This window comes from Ruditapes philippinarum, unplaced genomic scaffold, assembly GCF_026571515.1.
Source record: "Ruditapes philippinarum isolate M1 unplaced genomic scaffold, ASM2657151v2 ctg5931_1_1_1_1, whole genome shotgun sequence".
NCBI classification, from domain to species: Eukaryota; Metazoa; Mollusca; class Bivalvia; order Venerida; family Veneridae; genus Ruditapes; species Ruditapes philippinarum.
Window position 1 is genome coordinate 11,892 of NW_026855185.1, and position 26,241 is coordinate 38,132.

The 26,241-nt window shown below is 31.0% G+C and overlaps 1 protein-coding gene across 2 annotated transcripts; it reads right to left on the reverse strand.

The window, feature by feature from the left end:
- Window positions 1-1,959: 1,959 nt before the first annotated feature.
- Window positions 1,960-26,241, reverse strand: LOC132742361 (coadhesin-like). 2 transcript variants are annotated; one of them, XM_060730734.1, is made up of 7 exons: window positions 25,822-26,241; window positions 25,514-25,684; window positions 24,423-24,593; window positions 22,765-22,935; window positions 4,353-4,523; window positions 3,671-3,841; window positions 1,960-2,761 (listed from the first exon to the last, which is right to left on the reverse strand). In XM_060730734.1, the coding sequence occupies exons 1-7, from the start codon at window positions 26,114-26,116 to the stop codon at window positions 2,340-2,342; spliced, it is 1,572 nt and encodes a 523-aa protein (XP_060586717.1). In that variant the 5' UTR covers window positions 26,117-26,241; the 3' UTR covers window positions 1,960-2,339. The 2 variants fall into 2 exon arrangements, with proteins under 2 accessions (XP_060586717.1, XP_060586718.1); XM_060730735.1 differs by lacking the exons at window positions 1,960-2,761; window positions 3,671-3,841; window positions 4,353-4,523 and adding exons at window positions 19,849-20,074; window positions 20,482-20,652; window positions 21,912-22,082.

The following is a 26,241-nucleotide window of genomic DNA, read 5'->3' on the forward strand; positions in this document are numbered from 1 at the left end:
TATTCAGTGTAAACTAAAAACTTAAACGTTAACCTTCGTTAACAGAAAAATGAGGTATTTAGTGATCTATTAGAAACATTGTACGCCAAAATTAAATGGTAGCAATATGTTTTTATTTTGAATTCAATACTAGTAGGTATTATTAGATAACTTATATTCAGAATATGTTCGCGTGTTACGGGTAAAATATTGAAAGTCTCCTTGCCATATAGCAAATTATAACCTCGCTTATTTGCCTGCGCTTGATATCTGCAAAAACAAAATACCGAAGTCACTTCCTTATCACCGTGGTGGACTCGAATTCTGTCAGGTAAGTTGGAGAAGTAGAGTTTGAACGAATTGTGAAAATTGACACAAATTGACATTTCAATACTCTTTTCTCAAAGAAGAGCACAAGTTTACAGTTTTTAATTTATTTTTGAGTATATTTCATAATTATACTTTGCATATTTTTTTCTTTTTATCTGTCCCCAAGTTGATCGATGTGTGAAATTCAAATTTTGTGCTCAGTCGAGGTCCTTTAAGGATAGATAGAAAATAAGTTTTATTAAATATTTTAGAAATTTTTGAGTTATCACGAGATCCAGGTTTTGCGGAAGAACGGACTGATTGACTGTGACTGACAGGTAGACAGGTTGGATATTTAATAAACACAGAATCTGTACAACATATCTAACGAGTAACGCGGTAAGAACATGTAAACGTAGCAATAAACGACTTCCCAAACTACAAATGTCTGTGTGTTTAAAAGACAATGTACTTTGTCGTTATAAATTTGTACAACAACGCATATTTTATTTTTTTCGGTATGCCTGAGACAATTGCAAATGCTGTCTCGGTGCAACATTAACGAAATTTGCGTTACCTCAGAAAAAAGGTTCGATCATATATTGCCTGCTAATTTCAGGGTTACTAGTTACACGAGTTGGTAAATTTCATGGGTATATTCAAATAAAAAATTATTAAGTAATATATGCTCTAATTGTATAAATATCGACGAAATAAACTAGAAGTCGTCCGTATGATAGCCAGGTTGTCATTATCACAAATTATATTGAAAAGCAAACATTTTCCTGGATTCTATAATATATATATAATATTAGATTTTCAAATCGATTTACCAGGAATATATTGATCCGTTCATCTACCATATTGCTCGTTTGGACATATATGTATATTGCACAGATTCGGTGTTATTATTTCACATTTTCTGCTTTATTTTCATACACTTGTGTTGCGGTTATACACGGTGACAGCGCTACGGCAATTACGGTGATTTCGTTGGTGCACACGATCACTGATATTATACGATTTGACAGTAAAGCCGAAACTTAGCAAGAAAAAAGTACAATATATGAATGATAAAATAGTTTAATATGATTATAAGATTCACATTTTAGATAAAATAGTAAAGATAAAGTGAAATAGAAAACTTAATATTATTTCGATATTCGAACATAGGTGTAGATTCAGAACTCGGTTATCGATTGTTGTTAACCGATATGCGTAATGATATTGTTACAACTGAGATAAAAATCTAAGTTTTGTTATCAAATTTATCCATTTAACATGTACACATTGTCTTTAACCTTTTCCCTTATATAAGCGTGTTTCGACGGCTTTTTGCCCCCCCCCTTTTTGAGGCCTCAAACAGTGAAAAAATGCCCTATTTAGGCCCCAAACACTGTCTTTTGTTTGAGAAATGTTGTTAAAAAAAGTGACCATTTTTTCGGCGCCGTCCCCCATCCAAATATTACATCAGGGGGTTGCCAGAAGGGGGATGTGCCCCCTTCTGTTTGGGGGGGTTTGAAGGGGGGCGGAGTCCCCCTCATCGCCAAGAAAATTTTGGACTTGTGAGAGACTTAACAGGAGGCTTTTTAGTGAAAATGGCCATTTTTCACAATATGCTCATGGGGGAAAGGGTTAATAACATAATTAATATACAATTATAGTGAAAAATAAGCACCAGTATATCAGTTGTCAACAATACACTCTTTAATCAGTTTAATAAAAAAATCATCTCTCCATCAGAGTTGCATTCATTCACACAAAAATTGTTAGAACCAGTACTATCACCAAGCCTTGAAAATTCTACTGTAAGAAATACTTAGTAATATAAATGTATTACATATACTAAAAACTTGATTTTAAAATATATTCAAAACTTTGTTGGGCGGCTTTCGTTTCATATTAACAGGATGAGGTCACTATTTAGTATCATTGCCACTAAACTTTTAATATTTCAAGGCAACTGAAAACGTAAGGTTATTTTCAAACACATAATATTGCAAATAAGAATAATCGAGTAAAGAACAATATATTCTGGATTAACAGCGGTTTTAACTGTTGTCATATAGGAGAAATCCAGTAAACGAGGACCAATATTCCATGCTTGTGCTTGGATTTGTGCAACCAGATAGGTACACAGTGTCTCCAACACCAAGATTTACCACTATAGACTGAGATACAGCAGCATTTCCATTGTCTGTATCATCATCAGTTGGATCAACCGATATGTAAATCAGAGACTGCCTATTCTTATATAGGTGACAATAAACCTGATCAACCCTCGATGATGACCGTTTCTTTACAAACGTAACAGAAAAATGGTACACGCCAGGTTTGTAGCATGTGTAAGTTCCTGTCGAGATATCAAAATCATTGCCATACTGATAAATTGTACGGGAAAACGTCAGTCTTTTAATGCCATTGATAATCCTGTTGGTATTTGGATTTGTAGCAGAAAATGCAGTCTTGCATACTGAAATATAAAATATACATACATATTTTTACAACACTGACTAACCTTTTACAAACTTAATAAATATAATACATGAAGTAAAGGTGTTTCCGGAGGTAAGTGGTTAATGTCTTCGATTTCAAATCACTTGCCCATAACCGCTTAGTGTACAAAATGGATTCCGATGTTAAACTTTTTTTTTCAGAATTATCCGCAGAAAAATGCATTAATATTTCAAGGACTGACATTTTCTAATAGTCTCGTGTGTGCTGACCTGCTTTCAATTTTCGCCTAGATCCAGTTATCATGCATTGATTGTCTCAGGATGAAGGGAATTATGGCTTTGTGTATACCAATTTACGACAGATCAAGATTCAGTTGTATTTCTTCGAATATTTCGTAATCTAGAACAGTAGTGTCCGCATATAATATATGTTTATGTCTGGAAAGGCAAACGCTGTTATATACTATATAATAAAAAGGATAAAGGTCCCAATATGTATCATTGATTGACTCTTGGCTATGAGCATTTACGAATGTGATCTTTCAACTTTTAATATCTTATAAACTTTTAATAGGGTTGAACACGTTTTAATTTATACAGATGTATATCATGGTCAAGTATCAGACATTTCTAAATCAAGAAATACGTTCCAACTATTTTTTTCGGCAGTTGACAATAGTTAACCAGGCATAGATTAGTATTGTTAATGCTGTATAATCGAATGTTCTTTTTCTAAAGACGGACAGTACCTTAAACATTATACCAGTGTGCACAAAATAACGGTATAGTTGGAAAGGCAATGTGTCGTAAAAATTTCTGAGCCTCCTTAGCACCAGATTTAAAAATAGGCAAACCCGAGCTGCTGTCAGCTTACCGGCCTGCCCTAACTTTTAAAGACGGTTCTTTATTTCAACTAAATAATATACTTGAACAATTTCCTCTTGAGCATTGACTACTCTCTAAACCTTCCCCTAAACAATCCTTTCCTTTATGCTCGGGCGTTGGATTTGTACATGTTCTTATCCGTAGTTGCCGTCCCTTACCACATGTTACGTCACATGAAGTCCAGTTTGACCACTGTGTCCATCGACCATCGACTGTAATTTAACAAAACGTTTAACAAACGTATGGATATTATATACGAGTATGTTGAGATTCAAACTAAATGAAATGCAGCTTATTTTTTAAAACTTTTTTCAATACTAGTAGTTATCTTAACTGTCCTATCATCCTTAAGAAACATAAGCGCTTACACTAGATATTTTTTACAAACCTTAGATATTCTTTAAACAGATGCAGCTGTGTTACGAAATTAATGTTTCACGTCATATAGTATTAAATTGGCACGAACGCTTTAAAAAAGGGTGCATAGGTCACGAAGATGATGGAGTAGAGCAAGCACAGAGCGTTTCGAGAACGGTTGAACAATAAAAGCTCATTTTGCTATTGCAAATCCTTAAAGAAAAAACAACTGTGGCGTTTAAAAATCATAGATGCCATTTAAATAGGATACAATGAAGTAATTTGTTCAGGTTGAACTTAAAATCAAATTCATTTAGGGTTTTTTTCTCTATTTTTTTCAGAAGTATATTCTAGCAATACGAGTACCTGGACAACTGCCTTTTGAGCATTCAGCGGTTTGTAACGTTTCTCCTATACATTTGATTTCAGTACTTGCTGGAACTTGATTTGTGCAAGTTCTCGTACGTTGATGAGTTCCTTTGCCACACGTGACGTCACATTCGGTCCAGCTTGACCACTGTGTCAATTGACCATCGACTAGAAATATTTTATGCTTTTAATACGCTCCCTTAGCAGCTTATTGAATACACAACGTTCCATAAGAAAGTGAACGGTAGTGGAACTTTTCACCGATGCGCAGGAGAGTATGCTTTTATATATAAACTATATTTTTGGACATTATAATGCTAAGGGAAATGCTTTTAACAATATAGATTTGATTTTTTTCACGGTATATGATATAGACCCATTGCACGATGACATCACAAGCACCTGCTACAAGAATTTAGCAAATTTACTGGTTGGCAAGAAGAACCAATATTTATATACATTATATAGCAGCAGAATTTTTAAATTCTTATAACTTTTTTATTTATGGATCGATTTTTTAGATTCTTATATCATTTGAAAATTCTTTATATTCATATTTTTAAAATATAAGCGGAATTTTCTTTTTTTTTGCTTTTAAAAAAGAAAGCTCAGCTATTTTTCAACTGTTATTTCAATTGTTTTCTAGCACCAAGTTTAACTCCTTACCAAGAAAAAATGACAACGCTTTGTTAATTTATTTTTTAATATATAAAATATGAGTAAAATAACCTTTCTAATGATATTAAATACTAAGCTGTTTCATGAAAAATAGGTTTGTTATTATAAATATAACATTACTATATTTTGCATTTTATCAGCCACCATATTTTTTGCCAACCATCCGAAAGTTACCTGTATCTCTTATCAGCAATTTGTTACTATTTGTTACTGTTTCGCTCCATAATACATACCAGATTGTTTTACGTATTTTACATAATAGGCCCTTTGCATGTTATTGTTATGAAATCTATTAATAGTAACAAATTGCTGATAAGAGATACAGGTAACTTTCAGATGGTTTTCCAATTATATACAACATACACTAAAGCACATAATACTATTCAGCTTTAAGACACCAATTTTAAGGAATCAAGTTTTGGGCTTGGTCACATAAGGATAAATCAGCATCTAGTTTTGGGCGGATGCTTATAAAAAGTCATTTAACAAAATATATGTAGGTTCATTTTAACGACCAGGCTAGTACATGTGATTGGGCGTCCAGTTTTGGGCTGGTGCTCATGCAAACTAATTTTTATGTGCAGCCGGATAGTACACCAAAATAAATTAGATACAGGTTGATGTCAATAGTTTTATATCTATCTTTCCTATATGTATAAATATATATATATATATTGTTGCCTTTTGAGTTCATATATTAAGTAGTAGAATAGCAGAGATGGAGTTTTGGGCTTCATTCTCTTTTACAGTATTTTTTTTTACATATTTCAATTAGAAATTACAAACATGTGGATAATGTGCCGAAATTTTTTGTGAAATGTCTAAAACATAATACATGTATAGCAATTTCCTTTATATTTTTCATATCATGTTGTAAATATAGTTAACTATTTTTCTTCATATATTAAGTAGTAGGGTAGCAGAGATGGAGTTTTCGGCTTCATTCTCCTTTCCAGTAGCTTTTTTAAATCTTTCAATTAGAAATTACATACATGTGGATAATGTGCCAATATTTTTTTGTGAAATGTCTTCAACATAATACATGTATAACAATTTCCTTTATATTTTTCATATCTTGGTGTAAATATAGTTAACTATTTTTCTAGTCATATAGTTGTCTTAGTTAGGAATTTATTAGCATTTACTTTGTGAGCTGTATGCCAGCTGATATCTTAAAATGTATTTGAGACGAACTCTAGATATCTTCAACTTAATTATGTTAAATCATTTATTGCGCTTATAAAACCTTAATTATCAACCACCTCTACACTCAGATTGGTTGGGGGATTGATTCACAATTTTTATCAAAATTGTTCACAATTATGGCGGTTTTTCCCCCAAACTTTGTCTTTCAAGGAAAACTTTTTATAGTTGAATTCTTTCTTGTCACATTGTATTTGTTTTATGCAATATTATATTTTCACTTTATCCGTCATTTTATCATTAAAATGACAATTTTCAATTCAACTAACTTTTGTTGTTTCTTTTCCTCTCAATTCAAATATAACCATCTGAGCTTACGGAGGTGGATTCATAAAGAAATATATTGATAGGGCACATTATAAGAGTTCAGGTATTTTACACATGCATTTGTCATTGCCTTATAGAATTAAATAAATATACAATAATTATGGTAGTCGGTTTAGGGATTGAACTGTTTTTGAAACTTCTAACTCAAATGTCTTAGCAAAACCGTGAATAAAATTTGTTTAAGATTTTATGTCAAGAGATTTCGTATGTTCAAGTATGAAATAACAGTAAATCATTATATTTCTTTTCAAACTTTCTATAGAAAAACGTGAATTAAAAAAAATCTTCCTATGTCTTGAAATTAAGATATTTTCTATTACACTTTAGACACACTACCTTGACAGTTGTCTTTTAGGCACTCACTGCTCTGAACACTTTCTCCAATACAGTCACTTCCCTTATTCGCAGGCAGTGGATTTGTACATGTTCTTGTCCGTATATGTGTTCCGTTACCACATGTTACGTCACAAAATGTCCAACTTGACCAATCTGTCCAATTACCATCAACTTGATTAATGAAAAAAAATTGTGTATAGATTTTAAAATATTAAACTGAAAAGCTATAAAGATTTTTTAACTAACATAAATTTAAAATGTATACATATAATCATTAATATACACATTTATGTATTGAATTTCATTCATTGAAATTGTAGGAAAACAACAAAAAACACTAACTTACCTGAATGTTTCGACACAAACAGGATTATAACTAAAGATATAAGTGAAATGTAAAGAACAATTATCAGCACTGCCATGGTATATATCACATATTTTAGTCGCTTTAAGTTATTTTCCTGAATTCCGGTATCAACTTTAGGTTTACTTAAATTTTCTAATTTAAGTGTTTCATAAGGCGAATCTTCAACAGTTTGTGTCCTGAATCTGTTTTGTCTTCTAGAGACGATTGTGGTGTTTTCATATGCAACAGTATCCCTCCATAAACTGGGTTCAGTAATATCAGATTCAATAGCATCCTGGTCCATTTTCATGAAACATAAGATTTGACTATCACCTTTACAATTAACAGACGTAAAGACATAACACTTCCGTTTTGATGCGACAGTTAAAACTTTTATCTAATTTTGACAAAATAAATAATCTTACAGATAAAAGCTTAGTTACGAAATATGTCGTAAGATAGATTCAAAGCTTTAATTACTTCCTGATGGCTTGTAATTTGATTTTGTGCACTGCTTTAAAGGCACATTAACTATAGTAAGGGGCAAAATGTGTTTTATAATGCTGTATTAATAAATTTAGAGCATGTGAATGGCTTACAACTAGTAGACAATAGCCCTGAATGTGAAATATTTTCTATTAAAGAAGTTAATGTTACAAGATGGTATTCCGGCTTCCATAAAAAAACATAAAATCATTACAATGGTAGTAATAACCAAATCGCAAAAAAATCAAACAATGGCTCAGATATATAGCCAAAGAGTAACTTTAATGAAATTGTTACAGGATAACAAAAATGAAAAGCTTTTGAAACGAAGAATTTTTGATCATTTATGGGCCTTATATAATGTAACAAATTATGCAAGAACTAACTAGTTGATAAAATACTGACGAAATATAGTAATGAAGTTAACACTTACCAATAAATGTCGACGGACTTATTTATCTTCATGCTTTTGACAAGATCTTAAAGATCCTGTATGGTTTTATATATACAAAATAATAATTATGATGTTAAAATTAAGATTTATCAATATTGTAAGTTCCAAAAAGCATTATTTGTAAAGATATTACAAAAATCAATATTTCATGTAAATAAAGGGAGGTAATTAGAAATTTGTTTTCTCTAAATTGTAAGTCAAAATTTCCAATTTGTAATGAATGCATATAATTTAATGATTACATTTAATATATACAATATTTGCAATATATATTTTTACATATTCTTCGATGTTTGAAAATTGTTGTATTAGCATAATCATATACATATATAAATTCACTTAAGAGTGGTATTCAACTTAAGATCACAGGTCCCTCACCACTGTAGGTTCGATCCTCACTCGGGTCGAAATCTTTCATGTGAGGAAGCCATCCAGCTGGCTTATGGAAGGTCGGTGGTTCTACCCATATATTTTGTCAATATATATATTTACTTGAACACTTTTTTCCAAGGTCAAAAACAATTACTATGTATGTTTTGAGATTCACCTGTGAAGGAAACAAAGGTAGCTAAATTTAAACCCCTAGACTTTAAAGTTAAGTTATTGAATTTCTATGTTATTCTATGATATATAAATACGACATGCTATATTTAGGAGTTGAAAAATATGCTTTTTAAATTGGAAGGATATTGATTAAATTGATAGACCTAGTTAATATGTAAATTTAAAGTGTCATCACTATATGTACGAATATATTAAATACTTGTGCCACTGCTGTTGTCAGTTTCATTCACATTATAATAAACGTCACTGTTGTATATCCTGTCAGAATTATGATAATTCGTCATGTTAAAAGGTAAAGAGGTAAAGGTAAAGGTCTTGTTTATTATAGTGTCACACCTACTGAAAGGGCCAGCCATTTTGACTTATGAGACACCTTTTGGTTGCATACCATGTACCTCCCAATTCCTACCACTATGCCAGGCGCCAGGCGGATAGAAATCGGTAACCATTCATTTTAACTACCTCGCGGCTCACGAAGTGGCCATTTCGGAACGAGTCCCACGAGAAACATTCATCCTTCAATTAACGCTCCCCGTGGGGCTCGAACCTTCGACCTCCCGATCCGAAGGCGGACGCCTTAACCACTAGGCCAACGGTACCGGTGTATCATGTTTTTGGTATCACACTTATGATATGGTTTGCCTTTTTACGTCTTATGTGTGATATGTACGATTCATAACCCCTGATCTCCTTTTAAAATTCCATTTTCTTTAGTTCCGCTCACTGTTTTAACATTTTAGGCACTCGCTTTCATTTAATTGGGGACCATACGCCGCTTTTCATGGAATGACACGAATGAAAACAAGTACCGTCCATTAACAGCCTTAATCAAAGCGAACCTGAAACATTTTCTGTTTTGTCGTTATGGGCGTTTTTAGTGATTCAGATTATTCACTTAACTATTTCACTGTCTCGAAACATATTTAACATATTTTTTTTCAAATTTTTAAATCACAAAGTGGAATTGTATTTGGGGGAAAGCGAAGACGCTTCAATAGCGACATTATTTTTGGCACGAGCGGATACCTGAGAAAAACCACCGACATTTCGTAAATTTCGTAAGTTAGTTGTATAGCTTTCTTTGTGCATTGCGAAATGTCAACCAATATTTATTCAAAATATCTGGACACTAATATGTAAATGCTTGTCTATGCAACTATCTTCAAAAATTGTTATGCTGTATGATAACGAGAATATATTTAAACATAATGCTTGTAAATATAGATTTATTAATTATTGTGTTATTATAATAAAATTAGATAAACGGTTTGACTTGTTTATCTCTATGAGCAGAAATTAAAGACAAGATAATCATACATGATAATTTTAACAGTTTTTAGAGCACAAAATATTCCAGATATGAACGATTTGCTAACAACGTCATAAAAAGCCCTGTACGAGATAGCTTAGTTGAAATAAACATTTTTAAGGTTCTTAAAAAGTTAATTATATTGATATAGTAGGGGAATGAGGTCAAAGAAGACCAATATTTCATGTGTGTACATGGATTGCTGCACAGAAAAAGGTACACTGTGTCCCCAACATCAGGATTATCTCGAAAGACTGAGAGATAGAAACATATCCGCCTCTTTACCAATGTTGCAGAAAAATGGTATACGCCGGGTTTGTTCCTCTTTAGCTATAAAAGTCATCGCCATACTGGTAAATTGTACTGGAGAAGGTCAGTATCGAATTCCATTGATGTTGCTGTTGGTATTTGGACTTTTGACAGAAATGCTTAAATATATAATACATTATAACATTGATAAAATTGACCAACCTTATGCTATTTATATATTTAATATGATACATGAAGTTTAGGGGCATTCGGGGAAAGTGGTAAAGGTTGTACACTTCCAAAGACTTGCATCTTTCCACTGTTGGTTCATGGGCTAGCTTACAGAAATTCGGGGGCTCTACTCAAGTGACAGCCCGTCTGAAATAAGTACAAAGAGGCACCTGAAGTTTTAAGTTTACCAGTCGAAGTAAAACCATTAGTGTGTGTGGATATCACTTAACATCTAGATGATAAAAGATAAAATAAAAAACACATCATGTTAACGGTTGCGTCTACCAGTTGCAAATTCATATCAGATCAAATAAACATTTATGAGTATCTACATACAAAGGAATTTGTAAATATTTGAAACGCTTGAAACTAAAGAAGACATCAAATACAACTCAATATTACGCGTCTGTCTTTCTACTAAACTGTGTCAAGCGTGTGAAGCTTAAATGTTAATAATGTAAATCGATATAAAATTGGCGGTACTAAGGTCTAATTCATTTATATGGTTCATCATTTCATCTATAATTATATACTTGAACAGTTTCCTCTTGAGCAATGACCACTTTGTAAACAATACAATATACAATCCCTTCCTTTATTCGCGAACATTTGATTTGTACATCTTCTTGTTCGTAATTGCCTTTCAATAACACATGTGACGTCACATTGGGTCCAACTTTACCAAAATGCCCACTGACCATCAACTGGATATAGAAAACAATTTTCTATGTGAGATAGTTATTTCGACTTACGTTATTTTGCCGATTCTGTTTAACCTATTCAATTTCTTTAAAGTTAGAACCTATATGTTTATGAAAGCAATTAGATATTAAAAAAAGTCTAAGATCTGTCAAATCACTTTAATTTATAATTTAATGATATACTATGCTCATCTTTGAGTAAAATATTTTAATTGGAGAAATTTATTAAAACCTATGAAAATCTCACAGAATATGTCTAATTTAAATAAAAAATGAATAATAAACTATATTGAAAGTCATGTTCTCTAATACAGGACAAGTAAAGTTGGTCTTTTCTTAAAAAAACTGCCAGTTTTTTAACGACACTATACTGTATATTCATATTGTGACGACCTAGGTGTGTAGAGTTTTAAACATGACATATTAACTTTGAGAGAAGTCAAAACATGTTTATTTCATATTTACAAAGAGACTGTGTAGCAATTATCAATATTTTTTGATATCATATTTTGGCATAGTATATCTTTAAAAGATATCTTTACATATTAAAAGGTTCATTTTGAATCCTTCACTAGTAAAGCTGGCAAGTCGCCATATGACATTTAAATGCGTTATAATTTAACAGAACTAAACGAAACATATTAGAATTCATTTTCTCAAAGGTTCTTCGTAAGTTTATATAAGTTTAATGTAGAGGAACACAAATACTTATATAATCTGTGAGGTTTCAGAGACGCAGACTATGATTTAATATGATTTGTTAAAAAACATTGTATAGAAAGGCATTAATAAATAAATTTTGTATAAATAGTTGAAAGAAATATGCGTTACATTAAAAATAAAAAGAATATCTAGGATTATTTCAAATATATCTTTATTAGAATTATTCTAAGGTTAAATTTGAAGTTCTTTTATTAATTCCCTTTTTCTGTTGATCTGGGCAGTTTTCTGGGCAGTTGTCTTTTAAGCGTTCGGCAGTTTGTGAATTTTTCCCAGCACCATTGTGTCCATTATTTGCTGCTGGAACTTGATTTGTACACGTTCTTATACGTTAATGAGTTCCTTTTCCACACATGACGTCACAGGAAGTCTAGCTTGACCAGTGTGCCCATTGACCTTGAACTGAAATATGTCAATGTTAACGCTTACCATATGATAAAAGTTCCCTCGGTGCATACCGTTCAACAACCAACGTGATAAGAGTGACATAAACAACACTTATCAACACTCTCAATACATTTATCACACAATTTAGATACTTCATATTATCATCAACTCCAGTTAAGAGAGTCACAAAATATTAATGTTCATAATATTCATTTTCGATGCCCCTTGGTTCGGTTGTAAATTATTCAAGGTATCACCCCCAGCCCTTTATGAATTGTTGTCAAGGGGTAGATTTACTGCCGAATCCCGTTGGTGAAAGGAATGTAAACTCACGTCGTTGTAAAACAAGAAGAGAAGCTGTTGGTGATTTTTTTGTCTTTCTGTCGTGATTCGTACAAGCGGATTGGCTATGCTGTTTGCCTACTTATCGATGCCAGAATTGTCATCATATGAAAGAAACAATAGATACATTCAATTTGATAGAAAAAGTTTGGTCAAAATCAATCAGGTGGTGGTTAATGAGAAGATTTTCTTTGAAGAAATTATGGACAACTACGAACGACGGACACACTGCCATTACAAAAGCTCACCTCTGAGCACTTAGTGCTCAACAGTGCTAAAAACATTAGGTAAATATCGGGGTAAAATCGTGTTGAAGTCCGCTTAAATTAACAAAATTTATAGATATCAGAGTAAGGACAATTTGAATGTATTAATTATAATGTAACTTGATGCTAATGGACATTTTTTATTAGATTCGGAATGTCAGATATGTGATATAATAATAATAATAATAATAATAATAATAATAATAATAATAATAATAATAATAATAATGGTAATAATTATAATGCATATAATACATATACGTGACTGTAAAGGTGATACATAATGTATATGATAATTAACGAAATATACATTTTCAAAGGAATGTTGCCGGTGATTTGCAATTCAAACATTTATGGCGGAATAACGGCGCCTTTTTGATATAATAAAATACACAGAGTACATGGAGTAATACTGTTCTGTATGCAACTTCTACATTTCTTAGGGGAAACTGTTACAAAAGATGGTCGTCAAGTGCCTTGGACAATATTGCCATTCAAATATCCTTATTTGCGAAATAATTGTCCTTTGTTTTTTTTAAACGGAGAAATACGCTTCTGTTGCAAATCCTCCTACAATTTTCAAGTGATATTGGCTAGATTTCACAGAATCTTTGTCATTAAGTACCCTTGCGCATATTGTTAGAATTTCTTGATCCACATATTTTGGCGAAATTCTGGGTCTTTATTAATTGTTGTTTAAAATCAAATGGACAAACAAACAAAAAAAAATAAAGATGTATATATAAAAACGATGAACTGGATTCATCACAAAGCGAATTGTCAACTGTTTTTAAGAATGAATTAAAAAGTTAATTGCTATGATAAGTAGGAATCCAGTAAAAAAAGACCAATATTCCATGTATCTGCTCGGCGGATTGTTGCAGTTTCCAAGATACACCGTATCTCCTATGCTAAGGTCAATGACAATAGACTGGGAAACCGCAGCATTTCCTTTGTCCGTATCATCGTTATATGGGTCAACTTTTATCAGAACCAGAGACTGTCTATTCTTGTAAATTCTACAGTAAACCTGATCTACCCTTGATGATGACATTTTCTTTACTAATGTAGAAGAAAATTGGTACACTCCGGGTATCCTACACTTATAAGTTCCTGTTGAGATGTCAAAATCATTTCCATACCGATAAATGGTACTGGAAAATATCAGTTTATAAATTCCATTAATACTTTTGTACATATAAGGACTCGTAACAGAGAATACAGACATGCTATCTGAAATAAATAATACAATAAATTATAGGCACAACTGAACAATATGATGTTTCTAAAATCTTATAGTCGATGCTTGATAGAGTTGTAATATAGTATTTAACAAAATATTATGCTCAAAGTTTTAGTAGTGATTCATACATTTAGCAGCAAAGATTTCATGAATGCGCCATTTGATTCTGAGAAAAAAAAACAAACACATATATATGTTTTAAAAAAAACAAACTTAAAATGGATATTACAGGCGTAAATATTTTTTTAAAAATATTTTTATGATTGAAAGGAAGGAATCATAATTGTAACAAATTGATTGAAAGAAAATAGTTGGAGTCATATTCCTACTTTGGAGTTATCAGGCCCTGAAAGTTATTTAATTTATTTTCAGTTCATTTTTAAGAGCAGATAACTCGCAGTCAACCATACCGTCATGTTATTTTATCTAAAATTATTCTAAAATAATGTTTTGTTTATTTTCAATCATGATGCAGATTAAATTTTTTTTATCATTCATCCATTTTTCTATGCTTCAATGATTAAACCTTCATCAATTTTCTTCTAAAAAGGGGTTATAAATGAAAAGAAAAATCAAACAAACAAAAACAAACAAATAAAACCACGGTCATTTCGCTCAAAACATATAGAACATAATATATTGCATTTGATATCAAATTAGGTTTTGAGACACCTACTTATGGAAATGACCTAAATAACTGGAAATTAACAAAACCTTATTTATGTAAGAGAAATATAATAATTTATGCTTAATAAATGCTTAAAATTAAATAAAACATATGCCCTTTTCCTTTTCAACTGTTATCACATGCTCACATAATTGACTTGACTTGACACATGAACAGTAAATGATTATTCCTAAATAAATGAGCAACATGCCCCTTTTTATATATTTGAATTTGCCAGACAAATGCTTGGAAAGGATACAAACATAACATAGGAAATGTTTACTGCTATGGTTGTACCTGAATATCATTTTAAATTACACTGAAATATGTTTCCTTGAAATCATATTTGAATATATACTGCATTTAAAATATATAGATTTAAGACAAAATAATATATGAGTGTGGCGTTACATAAACCTTTTTTCTCTAAAGTTTGCATTACCTTACATTCGATTATGTATTAAAGATTTGATTCCTCATATTTTAAATCATCATAATATCAAATACCTTGGCAACTGCTTTTTCACAAAGACTTCAATTTGGTCTGTAACACTTAAATAACTTTGTTATAATCTCTTGCAAATCCTTCTGTAAAATAAACTCTTGATTATATGCAATATAGGTTATGCATTTTATAATTTTCACTGTGAAATTATCTTATGTAAATTTAATTAATCAAATGCCTAAAATAAATGATTATGTGTTATATTTGTTTACTTGATGTAATCACCTGGACACTTGTCTATTGCGCATTCATTTTTCTGAACACTGTTTCCAATACAACCATTTCCTTTATTCGTAGGTACAGGGTTTGTGCAATCTCTTGTCCGTAGGTGCGTCCCGTTACCGCACGTAACGTCACACGAGGTCCAACTAGACCAATATCCCCGCTGACCATCAACTTGATTTTAAATTAATAAAGTGCGTAAAGATTTAAATATATTAAATTGTTACAGTTAAATACAAATCATAGCATAAATTATATTCACTAAATTTATTTTAGCAATTTCATATTATATAATTTATATTATTTTCTTACCTGTATCCTTCGGCACAAATATGATTATAATCAACGAGATGATTGTAATGTAAACAACAGTTATCAACACTTTTACGACATATATCATATTAGTCGCTCCAATTTTGTGTCATGAGTTCCTGTTTCGGCTCCAAATTGTAATGTTTCATAATACGAACTTTCATCTTCCTTTTTATTTCATACTTCAGGAAGGTCTTTCGAAGCTGAATCGTCTGTTTTCATATACATCATTATCATTCCATCTATTTGAATGAGTAATGTCAGCTTCAATAGTGCCCTGATCCATTTTCATACTACACTAGATACAAGCATTGAACACTTAGTACAATACGTTATGGAATTAAATGTAAGATTTATAACTACATTTGTAACTTATCTGTCACACTAAAATGTATTTTTTTCTCTAATTTACAATATCATAAGCAAACAACCATACGCGCGACAGTTTTGATATGAAATCTATATGCGACAAAATCAATTTTATATTATTTTTTTTGTCTTTTAGCAAATTAATGTACTGAAATAAGTTTTAGAACTTGCATGGCATAACCGGTAGATGAAATACGAGGGTTGTCCCAAAAGTCCATATTCAAATAAATTTATTGCTTCACCTCATGTAATATATCAAGTGATTGAAATTTATATTTACTGTTTGATGTCATTCTATTTTTACAAATGAATTGACGTAACTTTTTTATCTGGTTAAACACCAAAAACATATGCCTACAAAACCTACTCCTTGTTATTTTTACATTCATGCATACATATATCAGACCTGTAAAATAAGTAACGCTCGTATGTTGTTAAGTAAAAATAAGATAACGAAATGGTGTTTTGTGAACACATAATGTAATTATTATTTTAAATTCAATTTTTAAAAAGGAAGTTTGATTTATATTATCAAATATTATATAAAGAGGATAAGGTTAAGTTCAGTGTAAGATCGGGATATATTTCACCGATTGAGCACCAAAATGTATATTGCACAGCCACGAGTGAAATATGAACTTTTCGTGTTCACGAGGTGAAATATATTTCGATCTTACACAAACAAAACAAATTTTATTTCATTATATGCAAAGAAACGTTTAGCAAGGCATTTTAATTTAATACTAAATAAATAGCGCGTCAAATTATAATACAACGTCACGTCAATTTAAGACCTTACGTCATTAAGTTGTTTTGCAGTACTGTGCACGCTGTTATTTCACTGAAACAACGCAACGGAACAGTGAAAAATATCAAATTGATAATGTCAATGTTTCAAACAGTGAAATATCAGTTTTTTTATTTCACTGATATATTTCTATAAACCACAGATAAACATGTAACAACACTTTATTATTCTAGTGTGATTGCGCATTTATCAGTTCCATTTTACGAGTTCTCATATCATGTAAAAAAACATCTCCATAAAACCTTTCGTTTAAGTATTTTGTCTCATCCTGATGCAATTTAATGTCAAACTTGCTGTAATTAATGATATAATAAGCGAGAATACGTCCGAGCAGGGACCACTCTCGAAGTTTTCTTATTTCCAAAGGCATACACATCAGCGGAAGGACATTGAAGTTAAACATTTAAGCAACAACAACAACAACAATAAAAAAATACTTGTATACAAAATTCAATAAATATTACACATTTGACCTTGACAGCCGCTGTCACTTACTAATCAAAGTCATATTTTAAACTTTTAGCATGTCCATTGTCACGGTCTAGACCATGGTAAGTCAAGGACATTTTTGAATTGTTCAACATATCGGTTTTCATATTGATGTCATTTTATACAAGTGTGAATTTTTTCGTAAATAAGTAAAAAATTGTCTCAACTTAAGCAATATTCAATAATTTGACTTTGATGGTCAGAGTCATTTTAAGTTTAAGATGGAATCTGAAAAATTCAACATTTCGGTTTTGAATACGTGTTGTTTTGGCCAGTTTAAGTCTTTTAAATATTTAACTTTGACGGTCAAGGTCATTTAAAGGTCAGAGTCATATCTGAATTAATTATCATGTTGGTTTGGTCATAGTATGAATAAAATATGTTAGGAATGTTTAAATTAATTAACAATTAATTATTCGTATTCATTGTCAAGGTGATTTTTATTAAAATGTCATATTTGAGTTTTTTTCCATTATGTTGGTTAAGTCACTACAATGCCTTGTCATGATCATTAGGTATTTTAAGTTTCATGTTGATACATTGTATTTTATAGTTTGAAATCATACTATCAAAAAGGCAATTCTGAATAAGATTCTTAGTAAAAAAGGGAGATTACTTTAGAAATATAGCCTTCAGAATTTACGACCCTTGTCTTACAGCTGCCTCTTGTCATGTTAAGCAAGCATTTTCATTGGACGGACTGACTGACTGCCTTACGGACAGACAAACAGACGGACGGACGGACTAAAGTAAAACTATAGTCCCCTCCGGTTAAACCATTACTCACCAGATTAAAATGACTTACAGTTGGATAAATATTTGAAGCAATATTATACTTCTGATAGCATCAGTGCGAATTATTTGATAAAGCATATGAGAATTTTTGACGTGTTATTAACATTAAATAGAGCGACACAGATTTAAAGATTAAGAATTCACATGTATTGAAATTTATTTCACTACTAGCAATGTGCTTCATGAAACACAACATGCAATTGCAACGTTTGTGGATGTACAGTATTTCGTCATTTTGCCTTAGGCATATTGAAAGAAAATTGAAAGTCGAGTTTAGGAATATGTTTATTGAAAAGACAATCTATACCGAAATGAAACAAATCTGAAATCCGAGTCAATTTCTATCAATATATATTTAACGTACATTAAAACAAAAAAAGTATTGTAGTATGAAATATACATTACAAAAATCGGCTTTTATCTTAGTACCTATCCAATAAACAATGATGTCAGTAACAATATGTACTTGTACTTTTTTAATTGATAATGTTATAGGCTCGTCTATTATGCATTTAAGATTAGTATAAAAAGATAAAAAAAACAACACAATTTATTAAAACATGTTTCACTCAAACAAGCCTCTTCCTAAGTTGATCTGATAAAAAAACATAAAGGAAATGACGGAAACGTATTAAACCGACGCCTACTTTCAAAGACGCCACATCTGGCTCGTAAAAGAAACATTATATAAAAATGTAACTATTACTGTTTAATACAATAAAATATACATATGCATTAAATAATGATTTCTTACATGTTTATAAAGATAGATAACAACTTGTAAATATTTGATGGTGAAAATACTTAACAAAACCACGGGTTTTTTCATTTCTTTTCTCTGCGCTCTGATATCATTATATTGAAAACAAAGCGTTAATTCAGTAATCAATGATTAGAAAATATTCATACTAGCATACAACTAAAATAAAAAGTGACACAAAATAAATGTAATGCAAACATGGTACCCAACATATAAATAATATACATTTTGCACACTCGTATACCGTAATTTTTTGTCTTCTTGAAAACATGCTTGATAACTTTTTCCCAGATTCAAAATTTAAACTAAGTTTTGATGCAAAAAAGTACATCAACATCGAACTTCAAATATTGTTCATTAAGTACATAGCAATGTTCATAAAACTTATTTATAGTTTAACTTAGTTGTTATGATATAGTAGAAATCCGGTTTAAGGAAGACCAGTCTTCCATGTATTTGCGAGGTTGGCATATGCAGCGTGTCGCTAATGTTTAGTTCAATTACAAAAGACTGGGATATAGAAGAATGGCCATTGTCGGTAGCGTCGTCAGTTGGATCAACCTTTATCATTATAAGAGACTGTCTATTTTTGAAGAGTGTACAATAAACTTGATCTAATCTTGATATGATACCCTTTTCTTTACTAATGTTGAAGAAAAGTGGTACACACCATGTAATCTACATGAGTAAGTCCCAGTTGAGATATTGAAATCATTACCAACCTTTATCATTATAAGAGACTGTCTATTTTTGAAGAGTGTACAATAAACTTGATCTAATCTTGATATGATACCCTTTTCTTTACTAATGTTGTAGAAAAGTGGTACACACCATGTAATCTACATGAGTAAGTCCCAGTTGAGATATTGAAATCATTACCATACTGGTAAATGGTACTGGAAAAGTTTAGTTTTGTGGAGGTTCCTTCGATTCTTCTATAGGTGTGTCGACTTTTAACAGAAAATGCAGAAATATATAATAAACATACAGTGTTGGCAATATTGACTTGTTGAAACAAACTTTACATTAAATATAATACACAGAGTATAAAGAAAAGACTGTTAAAGTGAACTCTACTAATATAATGAAACATAACAAGAGATGGTCATAAAGGTTACATATAAATGGTGCACACTGATATAAGAAGAAATAGATTACATTTATGATTACTTATGAACAAAAGATTTTGTCAGTAAACATTAAACTTAAAAAGACACCAAACACCTTTGAAAAATAAGTGTATACCTGTCTACAAAACTGTGAAAAACTTCAAAGCCATTAATTGGAAATCGCTTTTAAATTGGTGTAAAGTCCCAATTTATTAAAACTGTTCAATATGTAATCTATAATAACTTACTTGGGAAGTTTTCATTTGAGCATTGACGACTCTGTATACTCTCTCCTAAACAGTCCTTTCCTTTATGCTCGGGCATTGGATTCGTACATCTCCTTGTCCGTAGTTGCCTTCCGATTCCATATGCAACGTCACATGATGTCCAACTTGACCAATTTGTCCATTGACCATCGACTTGAAGTAATGAAAATGTTTGATGCAAATTCATACTCTTTACAAGTTTTGCGTCATATTTATTTTGAACTTATTTAACTTATTCAATTTTCTGTAAAATACAATAAAAATATAGGAAAACTGTTTGGTTCCTGTTTTATTTCAATTCAAACAGCTAGTGAAACATAAATGAACTAAGATGCAAATTGATATGAGTCGTGTCGTTATTGAATAAAACGTGCTTGCAAAGGCAGATCTATTAAAATCTTATATACTTATAATGAGAATTGCCCATTCAAAATGCACATTTGCAAGTTTAAAATGGCCATAATGAAATGCACAATTTTATTTTTGTAGTATTTGATAATTATTATTTCTTTTAACTTCACTCATATTTGTTGAGTTTTATGTACATCTAACAAACTAGTTGCAGAAAGAGACTGAAGATAGACATTTTTTCTTAAACCATGTTACCAGATTCGGTTAATCAGCTTCATTTCGATATTGATTACATTCATTACAATTTTCTTTCTAATTAAAACTTTGACAAAGCAGTTTTGATATATGGTTCCGAGGGTAAGTACGGACGGACAACGCAATTTCAATATCCCTTTTCATAGGTTAATAACTACTTTTCATCATTTCCCTCAATGAAATGTTTTTTCCCCATTAAAAAAGACGGGTTTTATTTCATCATAAATTTCAAAAGAACATTTAATTTTTATAATCTTTCTTTGTAATGAATACAAACATTTCTTAACATAGAGACTTACAAGTATGGTCAAAATTAGAGGGGTCTTCAAGAATTGATTGTATAACAATAAAGGAAGGTATGCTTGAATGGCGAAATATGGGTGTACATTGAATGTATAAATTGTAGGAAACCACTCACGTTGGAATGCATGTAATTAACGTATTTCTTAGAACAATTCAACACAGCCCCCATAAAAGTCTTTCCCCAATTTCTCCTGTAAGAAAATATCCCGCTTCGGAATAAAGATTTGCAACCTTTATGTCATAAATGTCTTGGTAAGAGTATGTGCCTATGTGCATATGCATTTGGTAAAAAAAGGTGTAACAGTAGAGTTATATGTCATCATTGGCAATTCATTCACTAAATTTATGTCGTACTTCTTTCTTAAAAAATGTCGAATTAAGACATTATGAAGCATCATGAATATTTTACATAGATAAATTTGTTTTAAATTTCTGTGGAGGTTGAATTAAAAATTCTACTATGAAATCATTTTTTTATTTTCTATATTGTACTATGCAACGACCTGGACAGGCGTCTTTGGAACATTCATCAGTTTCTCTTATCGCTCCTGTACAATCAGGTCCACCATTAGCTGGAACTGGATTTGTACATGTTCTCGAACGTTGACGAGTTCCTTTTCCACATGTAACATCACATGAAGTCCAGCTTGACCAGTGTGCCCATTGCCCATTGACTGAAAACGTTCTATGTCAATATTAACAATGTAATAAGTTCATTTTGTACATAAATTATAAGATATATTCATGGATAGTTCACAATTATTATGAAGTTTTAAGCTTATAGTCCGATTAAATGCAAAGTAAAGTAGTTAGTTGCTTATACAAGATCTGATAGCATTTAAAGATACATGACATGATTGAATTAAGATGTAACAAATAATAATGTAAAACAAAACAACTTAATGTGGATATGTATTGCCTCAAAAATTGTAGGAAAACATATATGCTGAAACTGCATTAGCTTCAACCGTTTTATTGTAAACAAGAGCAAAATATAAAATATAATTTAATTAAGCATTGCAAATTTTCTGCAAGATTGTACTTAGCTTGACATGCTGATTTGAAACGTTCGAATAATGAATATATGTCTTGGCCAAAACTATAAACAATATTTTAAATCGATGATATTTTAGAAATTGACAATAAATTTGTCACAATTGCTTGTGTATCTTTAAAATATCATGAATACATGGCAGGTTGTCTTTCACTTTTTTAAGATTTTGAAACACAAGGAGTATGTGTAAGCAAGTGTGAATTAAGAGTACATAAGTAGAATTACTTTTAATAGTTCCTCAAAAAAAAATTCTCTGTCCTGTCGATATGCTCTTTTTTTATAAAATAGTTTAAAGTAAAAACCTGGACAGTTGTCTTTTGAGCATTCACTGCTCTGTAAGGTTTCTCCAATACAGTCACTTCCCTTATTCATAGGCACTGGATTTGTACATGTTCTTAACCGTAGATATTTTCCATTACCACATGTTACGTCACACGATGTCCAACTTGACCATTGAGCCCAATGTCCATTGACTTGATTTTTACATAATAATTAAAAAGTTATGAGAATAAAGTATATATACAGCTCGAACAAAATTGACATTGATTGCATTTTAATATCATTATCAATTAATCAATTTAATTTCATTATCCAAACAGTTTACAAAAACATTTGTTGAGAATTAGAGATCATAAAGAATCTGAGGTCATATATTTATCATTGAAATGTAAATCGTATGTTTCCTATCAAAATAAAAGTGGCTCATCATAATACAATAAAATGGCATTAATGAGCATTTATGTATCATATATTAATCACGGCAAATGGAGTCAAGGACCGGGTGCTCTCTATTATTTTGCATTTATACCGACAAGAATTAAACTATGAAATAAAAGATGGTTATATAAATACATGTAATATTTTTCAATGATTCTTAATCAAACTAGATTCAATATTGGGACAGACCTAGATCAAACTCCAAAACCATGAAATACAAAATCCCTAAATTATGGTGAAATGATAAATGTACACAAGCTTTTAAATTAAGAGAACAAACAGATGAAACTTAAAAGCTGAAAAAACACCTATACAATATGAACTATGAGAAAAGTGCAAGATCTACGACAGAAAAAAATCAAACTATTAAACAAGCTAAACGTCAATCGTGGAAACAATTCTGCTGTAAAATCATTACATATAACAAAGAATTCACTCTTTTTGAAATGAAAAAGGCCCTTCAAAACGGTAAATCTGGAACTCCCAGGGAAGACAAGATATAGTTTGATATCATAAAGAATTTCCCTGATGAAACTAAATTAATTTTATTAAATCTATTTAACAAATCTTGGAAAGTTATACATTTTAAGTTAAAATTTTACACCCATTTCTGACTTTTATAACGACCGAGATGCAGAACCATGAAATTCTTTCTCCCGTCATTAGAAAGATAGAAATGCTTGCAATCTTATAAATAATCGAGTGCAATTTGATTCATCATAAAATTGTTTGCTTTAGTCACATCATTTGTGCTTAAAAAGTATCTTCGTTATACAATAACGTCATATCATTTACTAAACGAACGCCATTGTTTATATAACAAGGCATTATCAATTAACATTAACAATTTTAACGCCTTTTTTGCATGATTATTAAGACATGTATGAAAGTAAATGAAATTCTTGCGATATTTTACATTTAATCCTTTCTTACTACAAAAAGTTATGTTGAAGACATCTACTTGGTTATAATTTCGTCATTCTTACCACTAAGCCACCTGGCAGTATTTATTAGTTAAATAATCACGACCTATAGTATCATTAAAATCTTAAGCGTATCATAGTCAATTACGGAAACTCACAAAAAGTCCCTAAAATAAATGATTCTAACGTGGCGTCGTTTTTGCATGCAGATAGAAAGATGTTTATGTTAATTAAAAGTAGAATGGAATATGTTTTGCACTAAGAATCCAAACACATCCATTTATGAATTTTTATATCAATGAACTTTATCATACAATTACCTTGACAGCTCTCTTTTGAGCATTCAGCACTTTGTAAATTATCTCCAGTACAATCGAGTCCATTATACGCTGGAACTGGATTTGTGCATGTCCTCGAACGCAGATGAGTTCCTTGTCCACAAGTGACATCACAAGACGTCCATGTTGACCAGGGTGTCCATTGACCATTGACTAAGTGTTATTTGGAGTGTGTTTAATTTTGTGAATTTAAAACTCGAAATAGTTCATGAAAACAACCTTATTATTTTAAACTTTCTTAGGGAGATTCAAACTCCATTGTTCTTTAAAAAAGTTCACCCAAAAAAAAGTAGCAAATATCATTTAAAGGAAAACAAAAATATAATGTAGAAAAAATCAGTGAGTTTCATAAATACATGATATATTTTAAAATAAGAAGTACAACTTGTAATGTTGAAAGAAAACATTGAAAGAAAAAAAAACAACAAAAAGAAACCGCAAAGGAACTTGAACTACATACTTTGTATGTGTAATAGTTAATTCTTACACGACCCGCATTTTTCCTTATTGAATATAGAAGAACCGAAAGTGTTGACGTTCTATAATTAGACATATGAAGTAATCATTATACATGTTACGTAACCAACAAAATGCGACGCGCTGAAAATAAGTGCGGAAACAAATCAGGCCCAATTTAGCTTAATATCAGGTACGGCATTATTTATTTGTTAATGTCGTGTTAGGATGGAAATTATATATCCAAATTGGTGATTTTATCGCTTGATAACATCACTGTTTGTCGTTCGGATGCGCACTTTTATATCACTTGGACTACGGGTAACGCCCTCGTGATATAATTCCTCGCATCCGAACACTAAACATAAACTAAAATCACTGTTTGGGATATATTATATCCAAAATATAGTACAGTTGTAGAAGTACTTTTAACGACCCGAGCAAGGTGATGTTATTGAGCGATAAAATCACTGTTTGGGATATATTATATCCAAAATACAGTACAGTTGTAAAAGTATTTTTAACGACCCGAGCAAAGTGAATTTAAAATAATATGATTATATATCTTTGTCTCGAAATTAATTAAATTTCTATATAAAATAATTTAAATTGAACACCTGGGCAGTTGTCTTTTGAGCATTCACTGCTCTGTAAATTTTCTCCAATACAGTCACTTCCCTTTTTCGCAGGCACTGGATTCGTACACATTCTTGTTCGCAGATGTGTTCCGTTACCACACGTTACGTCACACGAGGTCCAGCTCGACCATTGTGCCCAACGACCGTTGGCTGCTGTATTTTTATAATAATAAAAAGATAAAAAACTTAAGTTAGAATGACTTATTTTTGTACTAAATCATCATATATTTTTTAAGCGTTTTATACTAGTGACATTGCTAACAAATATAAAACTCAATAAAAAGTACCTGGTGTCTTCGGAACGAACAGTACAATGACCAACGTGACGAGAGTGATGTAAACAACACTTATCAACACTATCAATACATAAATCACATATTTCAGTCGCTTTACAGTAATGACATTTCCTGTTTCAATATTTCTTTTATCAGATTCACCATATTTCAATGTCTCGTAAGGTTCCTCTTCAATTTTCTTTGACTGTGATTCGGTAGCCGACTTTTCGGTCGTAATTTTTAAGTTCTCATATGCAATCTCATCATTTGATCTGGTTGTGATCATTTCAATATCATCCAATTCCATTTTGAAATATTATAAATTTAACTTAAAATATATTATGCATCTAATAATAATTTGTTGTTGAAACGATTTTACTTATTTTTTATCTTTATATCTTTATAGAAGTTATTGCGGTAAAAGACTTAACA

Coding starts and splice junctions, on each gene's coding strand:
- LOC132742361 (XM_060730734.1), bottom strand. CDS start 26,116: ATGGAATTGGATGATATTGAAATGATCACAACCAGATCAAATGATGAG. Junction 24,594..25,513: donor CTCAAAAGACAACTGCCCAG/GTGTTCAATTTA, acceptor AATAACACTTAG/TCAATGGTCAATGGACACCC. Junction 3,842..4,352: donor CTCAAAAGGCAGTTGTCCAG/GTACTCGTATTG, acceptor GTTAAATTACAG/TCGATGGTCGATGGACACAG.